At 38.0% G+C, this 26,001-nt stretch overlaps 1 protein-coding gene across 3 annotated transcripts in view; it reads left to right on the top strand.

Annotated features, from left to right (window-relative positions):
- Positions 1–26,001, top strand: part of ERCC8 (ERCC excision repair 8, CSA ubiquitin ligase complex subunit) — a gene marked incomplete at its 5' end in the record, with an annotated part of 33,564 nt that overhangs the window by 124 nt on the left and 7,439 nt on the right. Inside the window, 9 exons of one of the 3 annotated variants that reach the window (XM_084304637.1) lie at positions 1,226–1,321; positions 1,463–1,564; positions 7,104–7,227; positions 8,881–8,962; positions 9,369–9,437; positions 10,964–11,030; positions 13,720–13,823; positions 15,183–15,307; positions 25,056–25,253. In XM_084304637.1, the coding sequence (XP_084160763.1) occupies positions 1,226–1,321; positions 1,463–1,564; positions 7,104–7,227; positions 8,881–8,962; positions 9,369–9,437; positions 10,964–11,030; positions 13,720–13,823; positions 15,183–15,307; positions 25,056–25,253 (967 nt within the window). Of the gene's footprint in view, positions 1–1,225; positions 1,322–1,462; positions 1,565–3,830; positions 4,014–7,103; positions 7,228–8,880; positions 8,963–9,368; positions 9,438–10,963; positions 11,031–13,719; positions 13,824–15,182; positions 15,308–25,055; positions 25,254–26,001 lie in introns of those variants that run through there. The other 2 variants (XM_084304638.1, XM_084304639.1) reach the window with 2 other exon arrangements.

Below are 26,001 nucleotides of genomic sequence, written 5' to 3'. Positions count from 1 at the left end.
GAGCCCGGCGCTGCCCGCGGGGTTGGCGGCGGGGCCCCCGCCTGCCTGGCGCTGGGGCCGGCGGAGGAGCGGTGGCGGGGCGGAGCGGAGGGGCTCGGCGGGGCTCCTGCGACTGTCGCGATAAAGTTTGGTCAGGGAGCAGGGCTGGCGGGTGTGCTGGTGAAGCCCGGCAGGGATTTGCCCCTCTGTGTGTCGCGACAGGAAGGCTGCGTTCCTCCCCTCACCGTGCAGCGCTGAGAAGGAAGCGCAGCCTGCAGATTCACGTTACTCAAACGACCCTTTACCTGACTTGTTTGTTATTATTTTCTCCCTAAAAGATTTCATTTTGGTTTTGAAAGAGACCTTTTATAGTCTTCAGCAGTTGACGTGTGTAACTGCCATCTAACGTGTAGCAGTCACGTGCCTTAAAACATCTCTCGAAGGGGTTTCATCACGTCACTAAAATTCTTGACCCCGAAACCTTTTAATTAACTATCTTGTGCAAGCCAACAATCTAGCATAATTATGTTGTTTTCTGTATTTTAAAAGCGCTTAAAGGACTTAACTGCTTCTGAAGCACGTCTGTAGGCACGCTGTTAGGGGTCTACCTGTAACATTTTCAAGTTTCTCCCAGAAAATGTTAGAAAATACTAATCACAGCTCCAAGGTGTTTCAGGGAAGCTTCACCTTGTGGAGAGCATATTTCTTATTTGTTGTTGTGGAAAACATAACGCACAAAGATTGTGCCGTGACAGGAAATACTGTAATTTGTTAAACTAAACGAATCTGTCCACTAGGTGTCCGTAGTTTCAAGGAGGAGTGATGGGGCATAATGAAGCTTCTAAGTAACTAATACTTGTTGCAGCTGTGACAAATACTTCATAATGTTTACCCCCATGTTGTATTGTTAAACTACATTCCTGTTTTTATGCTTCATATATTGACCCCAAGTGCAGCTTCAGTATTCCTTTGAGCCTGTTTTACGTACATACTTCCATCTTACCTTCCAAACAACACATACTTTTTCTGTCAGATTTTCAAGTCTTATTTCCAGCATTGTGTCTGTATTGCAGTATTGTGTCTGCAAGTCTAATTTTGGGGAAAAAAGAAAAAAAGATGGGAATGGGTTAGATGCATTGAGGAGGAGTGAAAATATGATTTAAGCTGTTTATAACTACATAGCAACGTTTTAAAGATCTGTTGTTCTTATTGTTCATCTCTGTTTTCTTTTTTTTTTTTTTTTAAGGGTTCTAAGTTTGGAATTAAATAAAGATAGAGATGTGGAAAGAATACATGGAAATGGTATTAACAGCCTTGATATTGAGCCTGTTGAGGGAAGATAGTAAGTATATGCTTCAGTTTAGTAAAAATGCTTTTAAGCAGTTCACTGTCTTTTGGTAATACCAAGTTATTTTATTTCTGAACTTGTATTGATCAAATTGAGATCATACATGTAACTTCAGTACTTTGTTTACACTTTCAGCATGTTATCAGGTGGTTCAGATGGTGTTATTGTGGTTTACGACCTTGAAAACCTGAGCAGAAAACCAACTTACACGTGTAAAGCAGTTTGTTCTGTGGGAAGGTATGTACTCAGAAATTCTTGTAAAAGTTCATAGTGATATTTGTTGAGAGACTAGCACTAAATTGACAGGTTAATGTGAATTCTTACTTCTAGGCTATAGAAGACAAGAAAATAGTGCCAGAAATCTTTAAGGACTAGATTGTGGCTTATGTTTGTGGCATACAGGGAAAAAAAGGCAAGAAACTTTGTGACAATTTATGTGATTTACTAAGTATTGGGATTGTTGTATTATTATTATTATTATTATTATTATTATTATTATTATTATTATTATTATTATTATTATATTTGGATTCTAAGAGCTACTACGCATGTGCTTTGATTCATTGTTGATACCGTTTGAGCAGATCTCTGGTAGTTTGAAGGTTAAAATGGAGAGGGTTAATTGTGCCAAATGGAAAATAAAGTAGAGAGGTTTGCATTGATGTAGACCACAGTCAGAGATAGGACTCCAATCTCACGTTTTAACAGTAAGAAAAAAGAAATCCTCTTCCATGTCACAATTCTTCGCCTCTGAGATTTCTTACTAGTTTATATTAAAATCTGCTGACATTATGCTATCAGCTATGAGGTGATCACTTCATGACTGTTGTAGAAATATTTCTTGCATTAAAAATATATATGCATCTTGGAATAAGTATGTGTTTAAGTAAAGGAAAAATAACCTTTGTTTAACTTGTTCAGCTAATTGGAAAAAATATATATATACATTTGTGGGTTTTAGTTAGAACCACAGAATAGTTTGTGTTGGAAATGACCTTAAAGACCACCCAGTTCCAGCCCCCCTGCCATGGGCAGGGACACCTCCCACCAGACCAGGTTGCCCAAAGCCCCATCCAGCCTGGCCCTGAACAGCACCTCCAGGGATGGGGCATCCACAGCTTCTCTGGGTAACTTGTGCCAGGGCCTCACCACATTCACGGTGAAGAATTTCTTCCTTAGATCTAATTAAATCTGCCCTATTTTTTATTGTAAAGCTATTACTCCTCGTCCCATCACTGCACTCCCTGACAAATTTTCCCTCGCCAGCTTTCCTGCAAGCCCCCTTTAGGTACTGGAAAGTTCCTATAAGGTCTCCCCAGAGCCTTCTCCAGGTTGAACAACCACAACTCCCTCAACCTGTCTTTGTAGGAGAGGTGCTTCAGCCCTTTACTCATCCTCAGGGGCATCCTCTGGGCTTGTTCTAATACTTGTGTCCTTCTCGTGCTGTCCTCAGAGCTGAACACGGTTCTCCAGGTGAGGTGTGATGAGAGCAGAGGGAGAGAATCACCTCTCTTGCCCTGCCGGCCATGCTTCTTTTAATGCAGCCTGGGATACAGTTTGCTTTCTGGGCTGCAAGCGCACATTGCTAGCTTCTGTTGAACTTCTTGTCAACCAGCACCCCCAGGTCCTTCTCCTCAGGGCTGCTCTCTATCCATTCTCTGCCCAGCCTGTGTCTGTGCTTGGGATTGCCCCTGCCCAAATGTAGGACCTTGTGCTTGGCCTTGTTGGGTCTCATGAGGTTCGCACAGGCCCACCTCTCAGGCTTGTCCAGGTCCCTCTGGATGGCATCCCTGCCCTCCAGTGTGTTGACAGTACCACACAGCTTGGTGTCATGGGCAAACTTGGTGAGGGTGCACTCAATCACACTGTCCATGTCACCAACAAAGATGTTAAACAGCGCCCATCCCAGTTCTGACAGTTAGTGATGCAATACTGACACTACTCATCACTGATTTCCACCTGGACCTTGAGCCATTGACCCCAATGCTTTGATGTGACCATCCAGCCAATTCTTTACCTACTGAGTGGTCCATCCATCAAGTCCATGTGTCTGCCATTTAGAGACAAGGATATCATGGGAGACAGTGTCAAATTTCCCCTCTCCCTTTTCCCAGCTTTACAAGTAGCTATTTTAAGTTCATCAGGTCTAGTAGTAATTAATGCAAAACTTTTTAAGAACATGTTTGAATGAGGACAGATGCATTACTGACAAAAATCGGACATACTGTTCTGAAGACTGGGTACTACTATAATGCTTGTATAATCAGTATGAAAACTCAAAACTTCTATTGGTTTAAGACCTTCCATGCAGACAGTATAAATTTGTCCATTATTGGCTTTGTCCACTAGCAAAAACTGTTTCTTCCTTGTGCATAGATATTAAGGTTTTCCCATAGGTTAGAACTTTATCTGAGTGTAACAACAAGATCTATCCAACTCTGTAAAAAAATAAAAAAATAAAAAAAAAATCAGTAGCTACATTTTTTCCCTTATTTTTCTCTAGTCTTCAGATTAGTTGAGGTCTAAGAGCTTCATGAATAGATCAGCAAGAGTGGAAAATATTTGTAACAGATACAGAGTCCCGGATTGGTATATTGGACCATAAGAAAGAAAGAAAAACGACTTGTAGAACTTACATCAAAACAAATGGGTAGGAACAGAATCTACTGCAAGTAAGCTGTATTTGGTAAGTGTTGATGTCTGGGACTTCTTAAACAAAATAAATTAAAACTGTAATTAAGAACAAGTAATGACTATATATCCCCGAATCCCAGAACTGAAATAAATTTTGAAAAACAGCAAACTGAAGAAATGTGTGCTGATAACAAACAGCAAAAAAGAAATACAAATCTGTGCTAAAATCAAGCCATTGTTTACTTCTCAGTCTGGTACGTTGAAGTGTTCCATACTTTAAAATTATGTTTATGAGTTTAGCAAGTTGGCAGTCTGTTTCTTGAGCAGGTGTTTATTTGGGTAGATTTGTCTTTTATTTCTCATCACTTGTACAGAAGTTTGAATCATAGTAGCAAATCCAAGTGTATGTAGCACAGTGTTCAAAATGATGGTGTTGTTGTTGTTATTATTTCTTAAAGTAACCATAGCAGGGTTTTTGCCTCAAATTATTTATTTCAAGTATTCATGTAGCTTCCTGCTATGTCTTAAGTACTTGCTGTAGCTAATTAGCTACAGATACAGCTTCAGATACTAGAATACCATTCATGCAGACTTCATGACATCATAAATGAATTTATAATTACCAGTGAGAAATACTTCCCATCTGACTATCTGGCTTCTATCTTTGAAACATATGATAATTACGTATTGCAAAGATTTGTCTGTGCTCCAAGTTTGCAGGGCACAAGGCAACTCTGGTATGAAATTTGCTTAAAGAATAAGCTCTCGTTACATGCCCTTTGAAGCTATTTCTTCATAGTTTCTGACCTGGGCTAGTTGAGGGTCCAGTAGTTCAGACCATTAGAGCAGATCATTCCAGACAGTAGACTGCAAGATACCCAATGTTTCCTATCTAGAATGTGGGGCTACTATTCGAATAGAAAAGAAATTTTTACATTTTTCCTTGTTCTTCTGGGCATCAACACACCAAGCTTTTACCTGTTTTTGTAGAATTGGTAATCTGATGTCGCAAAAACTGACACTTGAGAGCAACTGAACAATACCAGCTTCTAGATAATACATAGTTTGTATAGGTTTGAAACCTATCCAAGATGAATGACAGTGACATTACCATCTGTAGAATTATTTCTGTATTTTTCTTTTGTAGCAAAGGTTGGGATATCCTGAGTAATGGGCAAAAATACTGCATTTAGAATGAACTAGAAACTTACAATGCCTTGAGATGTGAAGCCAAGTGGAATGGCACATGGCCATGACTAAGCCTGGCCAGACAGAGATGATTTCTGCAGAGCTACTCAAGAGGGAATATGGGAGAACCGACTGTTTTGGTGCAGTACTGAACGCCGTCCAGGGCTGTACACTTGTATTTACTGCACCAGCATAATTAGTTCCACAAATTTATTCTTTTTTTTTTTTTTTTTTTTTTTTCCTCCTGCACAGTGAATTGGTATTTTTCTGCATGATGTATACAAATGCTTCTGCAGAAGTAAGTTCACACTGAGTCAGGCTTAACTTCCTGGCATTACAGGTACTGAAGATATTTACCCTGGTTCCCTCTAAAATAGGTGCCCAAAATCAGAGTAGACTAAGCACAAGGTAAAAGGCCGTTTTAGGGTTACGGCTTAGAGATAACCAATGAGGAGTTATTGAACTATGTTCAATAGTTGCTCAATAGTTCTTAGTATTGTCAGTGTTGGCTTCAGGCTGACTCTATTTAAAGACATTCAGATACCTTCTGTGCTTTCTAGCAACCTAAATAAACAGAAATGTTTATCAGCTTAGGTGTAGTGCCAGATCTATACAGAAGATCTGGATCTGTATTTACACAATGATACCCCGGCAATAGTTGTCACTTTGGAGGCCAGGAGACTTGAAGGAACAATGTACAGATAAGAGTTGGGGTGAAGAAATCCTGTGAGCCCTTCAATAGCTCCAGAAAGAGCCAGTTGGACTGCTTTTGCACGTGTTTTTGCACTGTTTTTCACTGTGCTCCCTTGGTGAATAGGCTGGGGCTGGATGAGAGGCTGGGAGGGAATGCAGCCTGCACTCTTGATTTGAGCTGACCAAAGGGGTATTCCATATCATATAAACTCATGCGGGCTTGGGGCAGCTGTGGGGGAGCAGTTTTCCAGGGGCTGCTGTTACCTAGGGACTGTCTGTTCATCAGCCGGTTTGCGGTGAGCAATTGCTTTTGTGCTACTCATTTTTTATTGTTGTTTTTCTTTAGTTGTTTCTTTCTTTTGAGTTACTAGACTGCCTCTTATCTCAACCAACGAGTTTTGTCATTTTACCCTTCCAATTCTCTCTCCCATCCCACTTGGGGAGAGTGAGTGACTGAGCAAGCAGTTCTGTTGGTGCTTAGCTACCAGGGTTAACCTACAACAGTGTGATGCTTCTGAAGCTGGGAGCATGGTATTGGGCCCTGAAGCTGAATCCATGTGGATGCAGCTCAGATATGAGTGGCCTAGCAGGTATGTGGAACTGCCTGTCCTGTTCAGAGTCTGTCTGTTTGAATCATATCCTGGAGCTGTAAAAAGATTGGCTCTGGTGGCCCTTCTTCCCAGCACTGCTAATGTATTATTAATTAGATTACGTTTTGTTACTAAGCATTGTTGAGTTGAAAGTTTCATATCATTCCTCCTTTTATATTTATGAATGCAAAAAAAAAATTAACTCTCAGTAACTTAATCTACTGCTGTCTGGTGACTTTAGTATACCTGAATTTCCAATAACTGTTTAGCTGTAATTATTAGCTAATAATCATGAATTTTTTGAACTATTTATGTGATCTTCTTTTTCAGTGGATATGGCTCTAAGCCAGAGGGATGTAGTAGTGGGATGTTTGTAGTATTCTGCCCTAACATTAAACATTAGATTTTTAAGCATAAGAATTGAAAATTTTCAAAATACATTAATGCCTTTTATGCCTTAGACTGAGTATCTTACTTTGAGGGATGCTACGGATAGCATATTTTGAAAAGGTAAACGATCCCTACATTGCTGAAATAAGGACTCTGTTAGCCAATTTACACTGGTTGATTGAAATTTGAGATACCAAAATAACTAGTTTGCCTTGAAAACTTGGGTATAGTAAGTGAATTACCAAAACGCGAACCAACTGGAATCTTTTACTTCATTTTAGGAGCCATCCTGATGTACATAGATTCAGTGTGGAGACAGTCCAGTGGTATCCTCATGATACTGGCATGTTTACATCCAGCTCATTTGATAAAACCTTGAAAATTTGGGATACTAATACTTTACAAGTAAGAATTTCTGCTACTTCAGTCTTCTTTTTATACATGTCACTCATTTCATATCTGCAGTTCACCCAGAGCTCGACAGGAGTGTGAGCATTTAGAAGGATGAAAAACAGACAGTTGGAACTGTGGGTACAGCATCAGGGTGGCATGGTTCTGGCATTCACACATTCATTGCTGTGTAGCTGCCTGTTTCTGAAGACCTGAGTTCTTAAACTGTATGGGAGCATGGAGCCCTTGGGACAGTTCTTTTCTGTTTTTGCTGTGAACAGGAGTACAGCTAGTTTATTTATGCTACATAAATTTGTCCGCTGGTCAGAAGGTGTAGCTCATTCTCTGGGATTGCTCTCCCCTTCTTCCCCTCTCGTCCTCTTCTCCTCTCCAGTTTATTTAGTTGTGTTGTGTAGCAACAGCAGCATACAGCAGGGCTAATTATTTTAAGTAACTGAGGTACAAATACTGCTTTTGAAGGACTGATCTTCTTGACATTTAGAAATAAAGAGGACAAAGTGTTTTATGTGGAGAACAACAGTCACATGGGGTTGAAATGAACTTACTGGATCATTAAGTCCAAAATTCTGTTGTAAACACTACAGATACTTTTTCTAAAAATTGGTGGAGAATGAGAGAAACCACTAAGAAAATGCTAACCAATGTAACTGACTTTATTAAAGATCATAGTTTTTGTAGGCTTTTAGGTTGACTCGTTAATCCTAACACCTAACTGTTGAACAATGAATTTTGCGGAGCAGTTTACTTTGCTTCCAGTATTCATATATTAATGGATCTCCAGTATTAATGGATTTACACTGGTGCTATTTGAATGTTGTTTCAATGCACAGTGAAAGAATGAAAAATTAAAAAAGTATAAGTTATGTTCCTAGGATGACAGACTTTTTTTTTGTGAGGTGTAAAGATATGTTTGCAGTCACTAAATCTCCTAAATGCACAGTTCAGTTCATCTTCCAGGTGGTTTTGTGAGCATCACTTACAAGACACAATGTTCACATGAAGGTAATTGATTGACCTGTTCTTCCACTAAACGCAAAAAACATAGTGTGAAGATTAGTTTTTTCCTATACAGTATTTTAGACTTAGACAACAAAAGCAATGATACCTGAAATTCATTGTACTGATTATTAAAGCCAATATAATATTTCATTAATTTTTAACACAAAGTGACTAATTGTGTGGGTTTTTTTTGTTTGTTTTTATAAATATAAATTATTTCTAGGAATGTAAGTTAGCATGCAAGGCTTGTGCATTGACAAGAGGCTTTTAGATCTAGGCTGAGTACCTCCTTGTTGACTTTTTCTCCATAGTGCAGCTTTCTTTTTTGTTCTTTTTTCTTTGCTTACTTTTAATTTGTGATAATCCATAAACCCTCTGAATTCATGTTTCTGATCAGCCAGTTTCCTTGGACTTTCTTCTGGGTCTCCTCCCAGCTCTGGCATAGTTGTCTAGTGTTGTAAGCAAACTTTCTTATTTAGCAATGTTTGCATGATTGGATTTCTAACTAGGGGACTTATTGTTAGTGTGCAAATAGTAGTATTTGTATTAGCTTTATTTGTAGCTGTGACTCGAAAAATACTTAATTGTGAGGATTTCCATTCTGATAACATATTTACAGTCCGATTAATTTAATCTTTCTATTATCAGATTGCAGATGTATTTCACTTTGAGGGAACAGTCTATAGCCATCACATGTCTCCAGTTGCTACAAAGCACTGTTTAGTAGCAGGTATGTGCACTTTTTTTAAGAAATTCCCTGTATTTAGGAGGTTATAGTAAAAAGCAAGTAATATTCATAACTTTTTCTCCTCCTGACATTCTTAAATAATTTCAGTCTTCATAAAAAAGACATTGTTGAAAAAAACATTTCAGTTGGTTGAATGGTGTTGATGAGACAGTATTTTTAATTCTTAAGTTGTATGAGTACTGTCTTGTTTGCCTCCAGTTTCTACATGTTACTTGTTAGATAGTAAATTTACTTGCAATAAAAATGTAAATGTTACAGAGTTTGTTACTCTCACTAGATGAACAGTTAAGCCACTAAAATTTTCTTCTACTTCTTTGTTACTGCTAAGATTGTTGTTCTTTCAAATTATGGTATTTTTTCAGCTGTCTTTTGTTTCTCTTGTTTACAGTTGGTACCAAAAGCCCCAAAGTACAGCTCTGTGACTTGAAGTCTGGATCCTGTTCTCACATTCTGCAGGGTACTTTTAGTCTGAAACATAAATGTTAAACAATAACTACTTTGAGTAAACTAGGCCCTATAAAGAAACATTGTATACAATGTATTCTTTGTAAGTAACATGACTAATGTATTTAGTGCCATTTGTGAAAGTTGCACAGTGAAAAAGATTCTTCTGGGTGTTAGTCTAGTGGTAATGAATTGGAGAATACAAATATTAATTAATGAATAATTATTACAAATGTTGGGACACTTTCATGATCTAATCAATAGTGATTACTAATTATTACATGGTTAAGTGTTAGCATTGTGTTTGTATTCACATAAATTCAATATGGGGAATGCTGTTTAGGGGGGTGTTTTTATTTTAAAGAACAAAAAATGTCACTCTTTTTAACAAAATATTCTGTAGAGATGCTTGCATATTTTTTTATCGGTGTCAATAAAAAGTAAGATACTGCTTACTCTAGAAGAATACCATCCTAATCCCTTGTATTTACCTAATTTAGTAAGCCATAGTTTTTTCTTATTCTGTAATGTATTACTTTTTGTACTTAATAAGAATTTGCCCTTACTGTCTAGTGTTATTTTGCTACAAAGCACTGTTTAATAGCAGGTTTTTGGTGTTTTATAAGAAATTCCCAGTATATTTAGGAGGTTGTAGTAAAAAGCAAGTAATATTCAAAACTTTCTCTAAAATTCCATATTTTCCTAGTGTTTACTTTTTAAGGGATGAGTATTTATACATATGGTCAAGTAATGGAAAGCCAACTAATGCACCAGAATCAAGGTGGTTCACATAACTCTAACCTGCATAGCAAAAATGTATTTTTGACTTTATTTTTCAGGACTGTGTTTATATTATTATGTGAGGTTTAATTACAATCATTGCATTTAGGTTGACCCAGACTTCCTATTGTCTGTATTTGTTTAATGTTTTTGAAACTTTCCAATTTGTAAAGTTTATATATATATTTCTTACCACTAAGCTGCACTGGGTATGTTACCACTAAGACAACATTTATCTTAATATCTAGAACATAATAAGGGTTACACCAAATTCAAGAGCAGAATGTTTAAGGGTAAGCTGAATAAAACTTTATAGGATAAGCATTTTTTTTGGTTAAATATTTTGTAAATACTTGCTGAAAGACAGAAGTAATGTTTCTTCTGCATTTGAGAACATGAGTGCTGAAATTTAATAATGACACTTAAAGTAGTCTCAACAGCAGTGCTGTTTTATATTGTATTTTGCATATATAAAAACATCTTTGTTATCAAAAGTTATACATATGTAATACTCCATGCCTCACATTCAGCTCATTGCAGTCCCACATGAGGAAGAGGAAAGGGGAATAATCTCTAGCTCAAAATATTTTTTTTCACAAAATCCAAATACATGTTACAATTTAGGCAATTTAGATTATTGTTCTGGATTGATGTGTTTTATAGAATTAATCATTTGGTTTATTTTTAGTCATTTATATAAAATAGTGTGTATAAATCTTTTCCTAGAATATAATATAAGCTTTCTCTTACTGTTTGTAGGTCACAGGCAAGAAGTACTGGCAGTGTCTTGGTCCCCACGTCATGAATATATTTTGGCAACAGCAAGGTAGAGATACTGCTCTGCTGTTACATACAATAAAAATGTCTAATGGCAAAATTTGATGTATTCATTGTACATGCACTTTACAATTCAAATGCACTTTGAAAGTTAGTCTTCATTGTTTGCTTTAACTTTTTTTCATTTTTGTAGATCTTACTCCAGAAAAGCAGCCTGAAGAGCTATCCAAATTATGCTTATTTTATAGGAAGATTGTACAGAGTTTTGAAAATAGTAGTAGCATTTAAAGTTACAGGCAAATTATGTAGCACTATAGAGATGATCACTTCATACTGTTTAATGGTAAGCATGTTGCTAATCTGTTTGTTAACAAAGTAACACATGTTCAGCTCACAATACCATCCTGGTTAATCATGGTCAGTTATGTCAAATAGCACAGGTAGGTTAGCTGAAATAATTCCCAGCTTCAGTAATTCAGTCAGTATGTATTGTATTTTGATAATTGCAGAGCATTTTTTTTATTCTAGCCATTTGCAATGTAAAAGATATTCTTGGCTTTCCTATAGCTTTTGAAACAGTTAGAGTTGATTTTTCTGGCACTACTCAGTTTTTGAATGGCAAGTTTTTTTCTTTCGAATTATAGAGAGAAATGGCTGGTGTAGTTTGTTTTTTTTAAGCTGAGAGTGAAATCTGAATAATTCAATTACAGAATTCGAGTCTGTACAATTCATTTAAATGACAGGGTTACATGCCCTTGTTTTGTGCTGCTGTGCTTTTAGAAGGCTCAAAAGAGTTGGGAAAATTTTTGTGTGATTTTGCTTTAGCAAATGAAAAACTGTTGCCTTGTCTTTCCATCACACAAATAGTAGCAATTTTTGATATTTATTAAATATTGATTTGTTGACATCTGAAGCATTTTGCTTCAAAGTCATGCAACTATAAACTGCGTCTACCTATCTTGTTATGTTGCCTTATGATAATTGCATGTTAAATATGTTTCTCCTGGCTTCATTTCTTGATTTACTACTATTATTGGACTACTGTTTCCTAATAACATAATGCAGTCTTTCTGCCTGCCAAGACAAATATGGATAAGACTTGTCAACACTGAAGTAATGAAAATACAGAGGAGAAACTGACCAGTACTGCTAAAAAGAGAATCTAGACTGATCATATTTATCCAATATAACAATTTTCCTAGACAATTGTATGTTTGCCTATCATCACTTCAGGGAAGGAAAATATATTATGCTATATACTGTATATATATATTTATGTGACTTGCTTATGAAATATGTTTTAAAATTCTCTACATGATGCTGGGCACTTCTATAGTTCTTCCAGGAGACTGGAATGGTCAGAGAAGAGTTATTTTCTGGATGTTTTCCATTCTCTTCAGTTTCAGGCACTAGAGAAGATAAGCTCTTTCTTTCTCATTAGAAATGGCTTGAAAAGATTAGCCAATAGACACTGCATCATCAAAACTGGATGACAGGCTTTTGTAATAAGAAATCTCTTTATATGCCCTTGTCAAGAATATTTCAGTGAACTACCTGCAATTGGTTGCTCACTTTATGATAAGCTCAAACCTCAATGACCTCTATTTATGGTCCTACAATATCTGTTTGCAGCGGAGTAATGTGTTGCCTTATTCAGTTGGAATACCTCTTGGAAGCAAACAGAACCAGTCTAGTGGAGGGGAGCACAGAAGAGCTTGCTTTTACATTAAAAGAACTGAATATTAGCTTTGTCAGGTGCAGAAGAGATGTGGAATAATCTGACAGATGGTCGTTTTTGTTTTGATCAGTCAGTATATGTCTACTATATATGTTTTCACTATTAATGTGCAGATCTAACTTGAGAATGCACAGGAACAGGCATGTTTTACTTCAGGTAGATGATGGCTTATCTAAGAAGCAGTTTGGTTATACCATCCTTGCAGTTGTCTTTGTTTATCTGGGGTGCAAAGTGATATATGTTTTTGGTTGTTTTAATCGAAGAGGATGGTTAAGTTGAGGGGAACTGCAAATCATTTTAGTGAACACATCTAAACACGTGCACTTAGTGCATGGAAAATGGCCTTTTCTATGAATTTTTCTCACATATACTTCGGAGTCTTGTGGTACACATGAAGCACACTAGTGGAGTGCTCAAATCAAGGTGCCAAACAAAGTGCACTGTCTGCAGTGTTGCTGTCTGAATCTGTGCAGGAACTTATGCAACAGTTAGCATAGTTGGTTTTTTTTGTTTTTTTTTTGCTGGTAAAGATACAGTTAAACTTGTTTTTTCCCTCCTTGTGCCAGTGTGACAATGTAGACAGGCCCAGTACATTCTTACAGAAGCCAGCTGTCACGCTGTTTTTTCAGTCATTGTGCTGTATGACAACTGAGCATGTGACTTAGCCAGCCTACACGTAGGTAGCTAGCTTGTGTACCAGAGACACTATACTGCTGCAATAGCAGAAGCAGTTGCCTGAGTTCCCAGGCAACTGTTTCACTCTTAACTTGGGTGCTTAAAGGATACCAGCTGTATTTATTAATTCATATAAACAAAAGTCTGAAGTCTGTCTTAAAATCTCTTCATGAAATCCTATTGGCTTGAATGTGAGTGCATGACGAGTAGTTCAGAGTAGTTGTTGGACCAGGGTGAGTGCCAGGTGGGTTGGCTAAAGTCAGATATCGACCTGGGTGAAAGCATTTTCCCTAATGCATACATCAGTGAAGTTTGTTTTTCTTAGTGCTGACAGTAAAGTAAAATTATGGGATGTGAGGAGAGCATCTGGATGTCTAACTACGCTTGATCAGCACAATGGAGAAAAGACCAAAGCATCTTCTGAGGCAGGTAAAACAGACCATAACTGGTAGTAATCCATTTGTAACTAGCTTTCTTACATTTCCTACATGTTGAATACAAGGACAGTAATGGTCACCCAGCTGTTAACTACTGCATAACACATTCGACTGAATTTTTTCAGGTACATCTGTTAGAGAGACTGTGTTTGTGGTTGGGGTTATCGTTTAGAGACATCTCCTTGACAACAGTATTGTGTCTGTTCTAAATGATTTTTCCTTTAAAACGGGAAAACTTGACATCCATTTTATGAGCAGAAGAATTCATTGCTGATATAGATTAGGTTTCATAAAATTAACAATCACTTCATACCTTGTGAGCTGTTCCAGTGGTTAATTACCCTTTCTTAAATGCAAGACAAAACAAACAAAACCCACAAAAAGAACATTCCTTTTCCAATTTAAATTAATCTTGATTCCAATGCAAGCCACTAGAATATTTTGACTCAGATGTGGTGCTATAAAATCAATTATGTTACTTAATTATGTCCTATAGGGTATATAACAGGGTTTAGATTTATGATAGTATAATTTAGCTTCCTGTAAAATTAAATAACACTTCTTTCAGTACATTACATGGTGCCTAGTATCAATTTTTAGTAGCTTACAACATTAACTTATTTGTATAGCTTCAGGTCACATTTCTATTCCTAAAAAGCAAACTAAATTAAAGGGAAAGATTCAGTATTGTAGATTATAGTTCATAAATTTAACTCTGTATCAACTTTGGACCAAAGATATTTAATTGTGGAAAGCCAAAAAATTACTTGAACAGTCTCTGCTCTGAGGTAAAAATACATAGTAAGTGGAATTAACTCACAAAGTAGAAACCGTATATTGTGGTTCTGAATAAAGGGATTTTTGTAGCATAATTCCTAGTGGTTAATATTGTTGGAAAACAGATAATGCTTTTTTATTCTTCTTAACCTAAGAGGTTAAGAAGAATAAAATTGTGCACTGCTGTACAATGCAGACAGAGATACCGTATCTATTTCTCAGTGAGTTAATTTGTGGGCACCATAGCTGTGCTGTGGTAGAATGGAGCTGGATTTTAGCACTTTATCCTACTTAAGAATATGCAGTTTTGCCAAGTGAAATCAATGGAATGCATTTCTATTAAGCTATGAGCAATATTTGCAATGAACTGTTGTATATACCAGCTGTTTATTATTGTTTTTCTTTTAAATTAAGTGACCATGGAGAGAGTCATGCTTTTATAAACCAAGAGTTAAATTATTAATTTACTTATACATTACCATTTAAACAGTACTTTAAGTACCATACTTTTAAATGTGTATACAAAACAGAAATTCTTCTGTGGAAATCTGAACCAACTCTTTTTTCCTGACAGCAAATACAGCTCACAATGGGAGAGTTAATGGTTTATGCTATATGAGTGATGGGCTTCATCTGTTGACCATTGGTACAGATGATCGGATGAGACTCTGGAACAGCTCCACTGGAGAAAACACATTAGTAAGTTTTCAAGGATCTTCAGTTATAATTTTACTTACATTTGATTTTAAAAGATCACTTATTGCGCAACTGTCATTACGACTTCAGCTGTTTATTGATTTTCATAAAGGATATAGCTGCTTAATCACATTGAAGACTTTTTGAGCATTTTGTTTTCCAGAGTTCTCTTATTTTTGTTCATTAAAATTAAATATATGTATAAATATATATATATATATATGAAGAAGCCTGGGTCTACTTGAAGATTGATTGTTTACTTGAAGTTCATTATTTGTAAGCATAGCTGAAAATGCTTCAGACAGTAATGAAAAACTTGACACACAGTGACTGTTTGTAGAATTTAGTTGCCATTGTACTATTTACAGGACACGTGTCCATATCAGAGTGTTTCACTAATTGACTGTCTGGCTTTCTTGCAGCTCTCCTTTATGTTTTTGTGGAATCTCTCCCGGGGAGTCTTAGAACAGTGTCAAAATTTTCTATCTCTCTGTATTTGCATTGCAACCAAACAGGAAGAAAATTTCCTCTGTTGCTCCAGTGCTTTCTATGGCCTGTTTTAATATAGGAGACAATTATATTTACTGATCTTAATATTTAAATTGAAAGAAAGACACAGTAATAGGTCAATTACCATGGGATTTTAGCTAGTCATGATAAGATGGTCTGTCATTGCTATCAGGAAAATAAATTTTATCTCTGTCTTAGAAATCTTTTCAAAGAATCACACAGAAAGGTTTGGCTTAGAAGGGACCTTAAAGGTCACCCAGCTCCAACCCCCTGCCATGGGCAGGGACACCTCCCACCAGACCACGTTGCCACACATCCAGTGTGGCATTGAGCACTTCCAGGGATGGGGCATCCACAGCTTCTCTGGGCAACCTGTGCCAGTGCCTCACCACACTCTGAGTAACAAATTTCTTCTGAATATCTAATCTAAATCTTCCCTCTTTTAGTTTAGAGCTCTTGTCCAATTCCTATAGTCCTTCCAAAGAGTCTCTCCCCAACTTTCTTGCAGAACCCCTTTAGGTACTGGAAGGCCTCTCTAAGGTCTCCCCGGAGCCTTCTCTTCTCCAGGCTGAACAGCCCCAACTCCCTCAACCTCTACCTCATAGGAGAGCCACTCCAGCCCTCTCATTCATCCTTGTGGCCCTCCTCCAGGCTCGCTCCAATAGGTCCATGTCCTTCTTACATGGACCTAGAGCTGAATGTAGTGCTTCAGGCGGGGTCTCACAAAAGCAGATCAGAGGGGGACAATCACCTCCCTCCACCTGCTGACTGCACTCCTTTTGATGCAGACCAGGACAGGTGGCTTTCTGGGCTGCAGGCTCACATTGCCCACTCACGGTGAATTTTTCATCAACTGACACCCCTAAATGCTCCTCAGGGCTGCTGTCAGCTAATTCTCTGCTCAGCCTGTATTTGTGCTTGCGATTGCCCCAGCCAGGTGCGTGACCTTGTTGAACTTCATGAGGTTCACACAGACCTACCTTTTATGCCTGTCAGTTTTAATTCTGCTGCTTAGTTTCAGAACAGAGCAAAAAACATTCCCTATAGGCATTTAAATGAAAGCACTTTTCTATCCCCATGCTACCCATATTTGCCAACTTGTTCTCAGTACTTTATATACAAACATCTTTCTGTCTTCAAATCACCATTACCAAAGTAGATAATACAGTTTGTTCACTCTACTACGACCAGCTGGGTCACTGTTTCTTGTTTTTCTGTGCCTGTTAGTTCATTGACTTGTTTCATTGGCTGTTCTACTTTTTTTTTTTTTTTTTTTTTTTGGCATTGAATAGCATGATCCTATCTTGTTATCTAAGGTCCAGATTTATTTTGCTCAGTTTTCTTTATTCTCATACCCTATCTAGAGGTATTCTTAAAATGATTTTAAGACACCAGCAGACAAATGCATGTGAAGGTAATGTGCTCATACCACAGTCCTTTTATTTCCCCTGCTAGCTAGTCCTTTTGAACTTTTTTTTTCCCCTTCTCCTTGTTAATGCCACCTTCACCCTTCTCTTTGGCTAGACATAGAAATATATAAAGAAGCCTGCACTAACAGCAGGTGACTATATTGAATCTGCCACCACACTGGGGGAAAATGTACGCAAAAAATAACCTCCGTATGCTTGTATGGCTCCGTTTTTTCTACACCTCTCCACCCAAATTCGTATATATGCTTCCTCTCCCCTGATGTCCCAGTTTATTATTCCTGATTATAGCAGGAATTTTTATTGACAAATAAAGGCTTTGGTGGATACCTGACTTTTATGAAGAGACAAAGAACCATACACCAGCAGATATGAAACATGAGTACTTCTCTGTAAACTAGCTTTAAATACTTGATAACTATATGAAGTTTGGTTTTTACTCTTGGGGGGTTGAATATGCAAGTAGGATTAAGTGCAAGTGCTAGAAGCAAATACAAATAAATTTCAGGTGTCCTCCCAAATTTCTCAAATCATTAGTATAGAACACTTATCGACCCTTTTCCCTAAAAGTTGGCTACTTCATTTTTTGTTGTTGTTTTCACTGGGAGGATTTTTTTTTTTTTAGCTGGAATACTTAAGCTAGAAGATTCTGACTTTGAGACAGATCTCAAAGTGGCTGCTGTCATTTGGTTGTTTCAATCCAGAGAGTCCACAGAACAGCTTGAGTTTGGAGTGACCTTAAAGATTACGTAGTTCCAATGCCCCCACCATGGGCAGGGATGCCAACCACTAGATTAAGGCCTCGTCCAACCTGACCTTGAACACCTCCAGGGATGGGGCATACAGAACTTCTCTTCGCAACTTGTTCCAGTGCCGTGCTGCCCTCTGAGTGAAGAGTTTCCTTCTAAAATCTCATGTAAGCCTTTCCTCTGTTAGTTTAAAACCATTCCCCTTGTCCTGTCATTATCTGCTCAAGCAAAAAGTCATTCTCCATCTCTCTTACAAGCCCCCTTTAAGTATTGAAAAAGTTGCAATGAGGTCACCCCAGAGCTTCTCTTCTCCAGGCTGAACAGCCCCAGCTCCCTCAGCCTGTCTTCGTAGGAGAGGTGCTCCAGCACTCTGATCATCCTCATGGCCCTCCTCTGGACCCACTCTAACAGGTCCATGTCCTTCTAGTGCTCGGGGCCCCAGACCTGGACGCAGCACTCCAAGTGGAGCCTCATGAAGGGAAGAGTAGAAGGGGACAATCCGTTCCCTCCATCTGCTGTTCACACCTATTTTGATGCAGCCAAGGACGCAGTTGGCCTTCTGGGCTGCAAGCACACACTGCTGGCTCATGTCAGGCTTTTCATCCACCAGAGCCCCCATGTCGTTCTCTGCAGAGCTGCTCTCAATGAGTTCTTTCCTCAGTCTGTGCTCATGTCTGGGATTTCCACAACCCAGGTGCAGCACCTTGCACTTGAACTTGTTGAACCTTATAAAGTTCATGTAGGCCCACTTTTCTAGCTTGTCCAGGTCCCTTTGGATAGCATCCCTTCCTTCAATGGTATCATCTGCATCACTCATCTTGGTTGTCATCCGAAAACTTGCTGAGGGTGCACTCAATTCCACTGTCTATGTCACTTATAAAGATATTAAACAGTACCAGTCCCACTGGACAGACCCCCCTGAAGAGTCTCAGTGGAGAGAGCCAAGGACCAAGAGTCCTGAGTTATAATTTCTTGTTTTGGTTATTTTTATTTATTATTATTATTATTATTAGAATGCCAAATGATTTATGTTTTCAACTCTTCTATTGAAAATTTTAGTGTATTTTTATGTGGATAGTCTACAGAAATGCAAATGACTAATATCAATTTAAACATTGAAAAAAACACTTTAGTTCTGACATTTAGGTATGAACAACAAAGAGATATTGTACCTACTATTCTTTTTCCTTTTTGTGAATTAAATACAGTAAAAATTGTGCAGCTTTTTTTTTTAGCTTCCTTCAATTAGTAAGATAGAAGAAGAAACTAAGATGTGAATATTATAAGAAAAAATACTGAGAAATGTTACAACGAATACGGTTTAAGGTGTGATTCTTGGGTGGTCCTGTGTGGAGCCAGGAGCTGGACCTGTTGATCCTTGTGTGTCCTGTCCAAATCAGGATATTCTGATTCAGTGTTTCTTCCTAGCCCATCTTTCCACATAAGATTGATTAACTGCTTGAGGAAATTGAAACAATTACATCCAAGGTAGCAAGTGAGTTTCAGCTGTAATTTCATTATAATTAAGCTGATGAAATGCATAATTGCTGTTTCAAGGAATAAGACAGCAGATATATATGTAGTGTGTATATATATATATATATATACACACACACATATATATATACTACATATATGTAGTGTGTATATATATATATATATACTACATATATATATATATATATACACTACTCTTACATATGTAAAAACCTCACTTCTCCCCTATCACACACTTTAACTGGCATGCCTTTGCACCATATAGCACCCATATACCTATTGTGACCTTTCAGTGAGCTCCTTAGAAATAACTGATTATTAATCTGTAGTTTGAGCTGTCTTTGATTCGGTTCCTTATGCGGTTGGGCAAGTGCCAGCTCTGGTATGAGGTGACACTGCAGTTTTAATGCAAAGCATGCTTTTCCTCTGTGTTGAAAGATTTTTTTTTATGATTGACCATTCTTAATATACTCTGCTGGAGTTAGTCTAACAGAAAGCATTTCAAGAAGTTTGCACAAGAAACAAGCTGCCAGTGCCACTGTAGGATGCTCACATCCCAGTCCATTAACTGCACTATTCTACAGAGTGGAGGCATGGAAGTAAAACAAACTGTGCTCGCAGTGCTGAGAAAAATACAGCAATTTGGGATCCCCTTGTGGAAGTGATACTGTAGCTTTCCTGTAGAAGACAACATGATGTTCTTCCCTCACTGCCCTAATATACGTGGTTAGTGCCTTTATACTTACATTGGGGATATTAAGCCAATTAAAACTGTGCATGCAACAAATGCATCATCTGTTTTCGCTGACTGCAGTCATTCCACAGCTACATGACAACACAAAGACTTCAAAAGTCTGATCAAAATAAAAATTAAACTGTGAGGATCGAGGAGAACGTACCCTATCAATTAATTTTAATTAAATACTATATAGTTATTTTTGCAGCAGAATTTCAAACTGTGGCACAGATACACTTATTTAGCTGGTATGTAATAACAGCACTGAAACTAATTCTTTTTTAAGGTTAGTTATTTCAAAGAAGAGACCATTTTGCACAGCAGTTTTTCAGTACTTGTGGTAATCAACAAACATCACAAGCTGTTCAGACAAAAATACTGAGTAGATGATAGAGAATAAACATTGTAACTGGAAAAAGTGAAAGGTGGTTTGAACATTACAAGAGATAATTAACAGTTTTCCTTTACAGTTATAAACTCAGAGTATAGGGACTTCTTGACAAGATTTGTTGGTTTGCATTATAAACCAGTAATAGCACTTAGCATCTCTTCTTTCCTTTTAAGATAGGACCCCTGTGATGAATCACTCAGTAAAACATTGGCATAAAACAAACTAAAGACTTGTTATTTGTTGCCACGGAAAAAGGTGTAAGTTCTAAAATGCAATTATTCAGCATCCCATCCTTATTAAGCAATCCACTGGGCACAAAAAAGAATTAAGATGCTGAAGAATGTGTGCAAAGAAGAAAATCTGCATCAAAAGTTTAAGCTGCTTCATATAATGCTTAACAACTCTTCACAATGGTTTTCTGAAGTCTATACCTCAGTGATAGATACGTCGTCTTTTTCCTTCAAATTTGAACATTCCTCCATCAAAAGATACAGAAATTAATCCATGCATGTGAAAATTTTGAGCAATCAGACTAACTTGGGGCCTACTGGATTGTTTCTGCTAGTAAAAGAAGTTAGTGTTGGAATTGTTCACATCTTGTGTGCATCCTTTTTCGCAAAATGTAATACAGAGCACTGATTCACTGAAAATAGGAATAATCAAATAGGAGGAGGCAGATTTTTGTTTCTTTCATTGCTCAAAGAACAAAAACAATTTTTATGATCTTAATTCAGTTCTTGTTTTGGCAACGTTCTTTCTTTTCCATTGCATCTCTACCAACAGGAGTGTTTACACCATGTATATCCAGATTTTTTTTCTTCCTAGCCTTTACTCCTCCCTTTTATTGTACATGCCTTTGCTATGAGTAGTGTTGTGACTTGGGAATTGTGGCTCTTACAGTTGACATGTTATGAAAAGGACTTTAATTGCTTTTTATAGGCACAGTAATATGCCTCTTAAAAGTGCTAGCATTAACAAGGCTTAACACAGTCAGTGTTTACAGACACTATCTTTACAAAATGAGCAATAGTATCCACAAGGGACATAATGTAATACCCATATCTCATGAAAATATTCTTTCAATATAAAAAAAAAAAACACAACAACCTATCTGTATGCTAATAGAACTGTATCTTTGTACACACTTCTATGATGAGATTTTTCTCTAGACTCCTTTTTACTAAATTTTTTCTTACATAAGTGCTCTTAGATATGAACACACTTTATTTAACCTTACAGCAACAAGTAGTCTCCCTCCTTGCCTGGCTCATCCTGACTGATCCTTGTATTTGCCTCAAATGTATGAAGGCAATCAACATGGTACGGATCAAGAACCTGGCAAAGAAAGACATCTGCTTTAGAATATTTACCTGACAACCTTTACAAATGCGTTAGCTTATTGTTGAAAGATTTCACACAGAGGATTTTTTTTTCACTAAAAGCCATGGAAATGAGATAGAGAGCTTTAAAATTAACCCAGGGAGCTTTATTAACAGTGCATATACAAGTAGGTGTGCATTTTTGTCAAAGAGCAATGGTTACAGGAAGGTATTATTTGAAAATAAAATTTATATAATGCTATGTAGTACTGCGAATTTGTATAATGTCTTAAAATATTGTAACTTTTATTAGACTATTTCTTTTAAATCATGAAATATTTTGTGAATCTCAGGCATTCATAATTGATTTCCCCCTCTACTTAAAAAAATATATATGTTTTATTTGTCAAAATTATAATAGTCTTGATTAAGTTTATTTAGGTGTAAGCTATACTGTTGTGATGGTTTCATGCTGATGGCTAACTAAGTTCTGGCATGCAGATCTCTCACTCCCATTCCTCAGAGGAAGAGGGAGAAAACATGATGAAAAGAGGATCATCGCTTGAGATAAGGACAAAGAGATTACTCACCAATTATTGTCACAGGCAAAACAGACTTGCATAGAGAGATTAACATAATTTATTGCCTATCACTAGCAGACTAGAGCAGTGAGAAAATAAAAGCAAATTAAACCACCTTCTCTCCATCTACCCTCTTCTCCCTCCTCCCCCCAAGCAGTACAGGGAAACAGGGAGTGGGGGCTGTGGTCAGTCCCTGATGCTTCGTCTCCTCCACTCCTTCTCGGTCCCTCTCTGCCCCTGCTCCCCGTGGGGTCCCTCCCATGGATGCCGTCCTTCCCAAAATGAGCCTGCGGGGTCTGCCCACAGGCAGCAGCTCTTCAAGCACTGCTCCCACACGGCTCCATCCCACGGGGCCCATCCATCCCCCAGGAGCAAACTGCTCCAGCACGGGTCCCCCACGGGTGGGGGCAGCTCCCCCCAGACCCCCTGCTCCTGCGTGGGCTCCTCTCCACGGGCTGCAGCTCCGGCCCGGGGCCTGCTCCTGCGGGGGCTCTCCATGGGCCGCAGCCTCCTCCAGGCCACATCCACCTGCTCCACCGGGGGCTCCTCCACCCATGGGGGGGCTGCAGCGTGGAGATCTGCTCCATGTGGGACCCATGGGCTGCAGGGGGACAGCCTGCTGCACTCACCTGGAGGCTGCAGAGCTGCTTCTTACTCCTCTCTCTGAGCTGCTGTTGCACAGCAATTGTTTTTTTCCCCTTTCTTCAATCTGCTCTCTCAGAGGCCCAACCAGTGCTGCTCCCTCGCTCAGCTCTAGCCAGTGGCAGGTCCCTTTTGGAGCCATCTGGAGCTGGCTCTGCTCTGACATGGCGTAGCTGCTGGGCTCTGCTCACAGAGGCCACCCCTGCAACACCCCTGCTACCAAAACCTTGCCACGTAAGCCCAGTACAGCTCTTCTTGTAAATATGCTTCTGTATTTTTTCATGAATTACTTCTGATGTATTATAGAGGTCCTACTTAGACTGATGTTTCCAACTAGAGTGTTCCTAGTTTGGAAACAATGCCTTTAACCTTCAGGAGCTTTTTATCTGTATAAGACTTACCAAGAGCTTGAATGTATAGATGCTAATAAGCTATTCTTGTTAATACTACTTTCATTCTCAAGGCACTTCACACAACTCCTAAGCCAGGGTCTCAGAAATGTGGCATTTGTTCCCAGCCCAGCTGTTCTTACAGTGAACAATACTGAATTTCTTAGTGGTGAACTCCAAGTTTTAGCTGCTGATAGAAGACAGGCATTTTTAATGGAATAGTGTGGTTTGGATTGGAAGGGACCTTAACGATTGTCTTATTCCAATGCCTCTGCCATGGGCAGGGACATTTTTATATGGTCAGGGAATTTTTGTTTGACATTCTTAACTAATACATAATATTTTAACAAATTATTAAGTGCTTTACTATTGGCTTTGACGTCCTTTACCGATGCCATCCTTCTGCTTGCGCTTCAGTTGTTTTCATACTCCTTATTATCTTCTGTCATTTCTTGCTAACTCATGAGGGAGAGATGCAGAATCTCAGTGTTGCAGATGCTTTTCCCCTGTTCTTTCTTCCTAGAGCAAAGGATGACTTGCTGAGAAACTCTTGAGAGCTAGTTCTTGCGTTGGCTAGACTGACATTTCTGTTCTTTGCTATCCTATTGGTGCATAAACTTCAGAAGTTTAGTTCTCTGCAGCATTGGGTGACTGATAAACAAAGGGTATTTACAGAGTGAGAAAGTAATGGTAGGTCAGTTTTTCTTCAGTCTGTGGACAAAAGTCTTGCAGAAAACTGGTGGGATTTTAAATATCTTTCTGACATGAATGCACTCAATAAAAGCTAGGCTGAAACCACTAACCAACTTTACATTTCCTGCTGAAATTGTAAATAAAACCCTGTGGCTTGACCTACACCCACTACCAACTAGAAAAACATGGTTACCTTCTTCCTTCTGTTCCTATTCGAAAATTAATACTTAGATGTGATGTATCAATGTTTTTTTTTTGTGCACTTGGCATATTGTAAGGAGAACTTGCTGTGACAAGGTAATTGCTGTTTCTTTAAAGCTTTAAATGTTAAATATCCAATTGTTGGAACCTAAAATAATATGTCTTATAACTGTATAGTGTTGTGTGTAATGAGTTCTTTTAATGGTTTCAATATTTGAGAGAAAGAAATTATGTTGGATCATCTAGGAGTATGTTTAAGGAGGTAATTCCTGAACCAGTTCTGATTTCACTGGTAGTTTAGGTGCTCAGTGTAGATCTAGCATGTAACAACCTATGCAAATTTATTTCCAAGTGTGAAACTGCTGGTTCTTAGGCATATCTGTCTTTCCCTTCCTTGAAGTTAATGCTAAGGAGAGAGTGAACATTAATAAACAGGACGAAATTATTCTCTTGATACACATCAGTAACTGGGAATCTCAAGAGCTGAGTTAGCACTGTGAAGTTTACTTAATGAATTTTATTGGATATCAATGAAGAAATAAAATAGACCTTTTTATGCAAAGTTATCTCCTGTCATTTTAATTAATAGCTAACTACATCATCTTTTATTTTGCAGGTGAACTATGGTAAAGTCCGCAATGAAAGTAGAAAAGGACTCAAATTCGCCGTCTCTTGTGGCTGTAGTCCAGAGTTTGCCTTTGTACCATGTGGTAGTACCATTGCTGTTTATACAGTTTTCTCAGGAGAACTGGTAACTATGCTTAGAGGACATTATAATAATGTTGGCTGCTGTGTATTTCAACCTAACTTTCAGGTAAGTAAAGTATTGGAGACAACCTGGAATATTTATGCAGATTAACAAACCATATGCAGAAAAAGAAACATTTTCAGGGAAGAGCTTTAATCAGAAAACTTGACTAAACAGGGAGTTTGGTGGCCTTTGTGTTGACTGAAAAAAGGTTTGGTCAAGTTCCTGTGATGGCACTTTATATGTTGGGTTCCATCCACTATTCATTTCTTCTAACATAGGTAACTTTTCCATATACCTATAATAATTTTTGACAATATATTGCTATTAATACATGATGTACGTTAAGACTTTTTCCTGTTTTCTGTAAGAGTGAAGAGGAGGTATTTGCCTTTCCCTGAAATACCTAAGAATACTCACAGTAAGAAAGAACATGTAGTTCATTGAGGTGAAGTGCGTTAGTATTGCTTGCAGTACTGAGAAACCTCTCAAGTTTTTGGCTAATATAATCTGGTTCAGATGTCTGTAGCTATACCCGTCACTGGATCTATGAACAGTTTGAATAAAGTCATTGAGCCTCGATAAGCTGGATAAGCTTCTTAAATTAATCTGAAAATGTTTCATCTAAGAGATAGCGTAGCATTACAGGGATTTGTGGCCCTGCCAAACTTTTTATTTTCTTTCACACTTTCCCTTTCCTCCTGTGGTATATTTTTCTCTCATTATTAAAGATTTAAGAATAACAAAGACCAATTTGTCATATGATATTTTACAACATATTGTGCTTATGGTGGTGTGGCAAGAGCAGAGTAAA

Source organism: Netta rufina (assembly GCF_964035555.1).
Source record: "Netta rufina genome assembly, chromosome: Z".
Lineage (NCBI taxonomy): Eukaryota > Metazoa > Chordata > Aves > Anseriformes > Anatidae > Netta > Netta rufina.
This window is presented reverse-complemented; position numbering and strand designations above follow the sequence as displayed.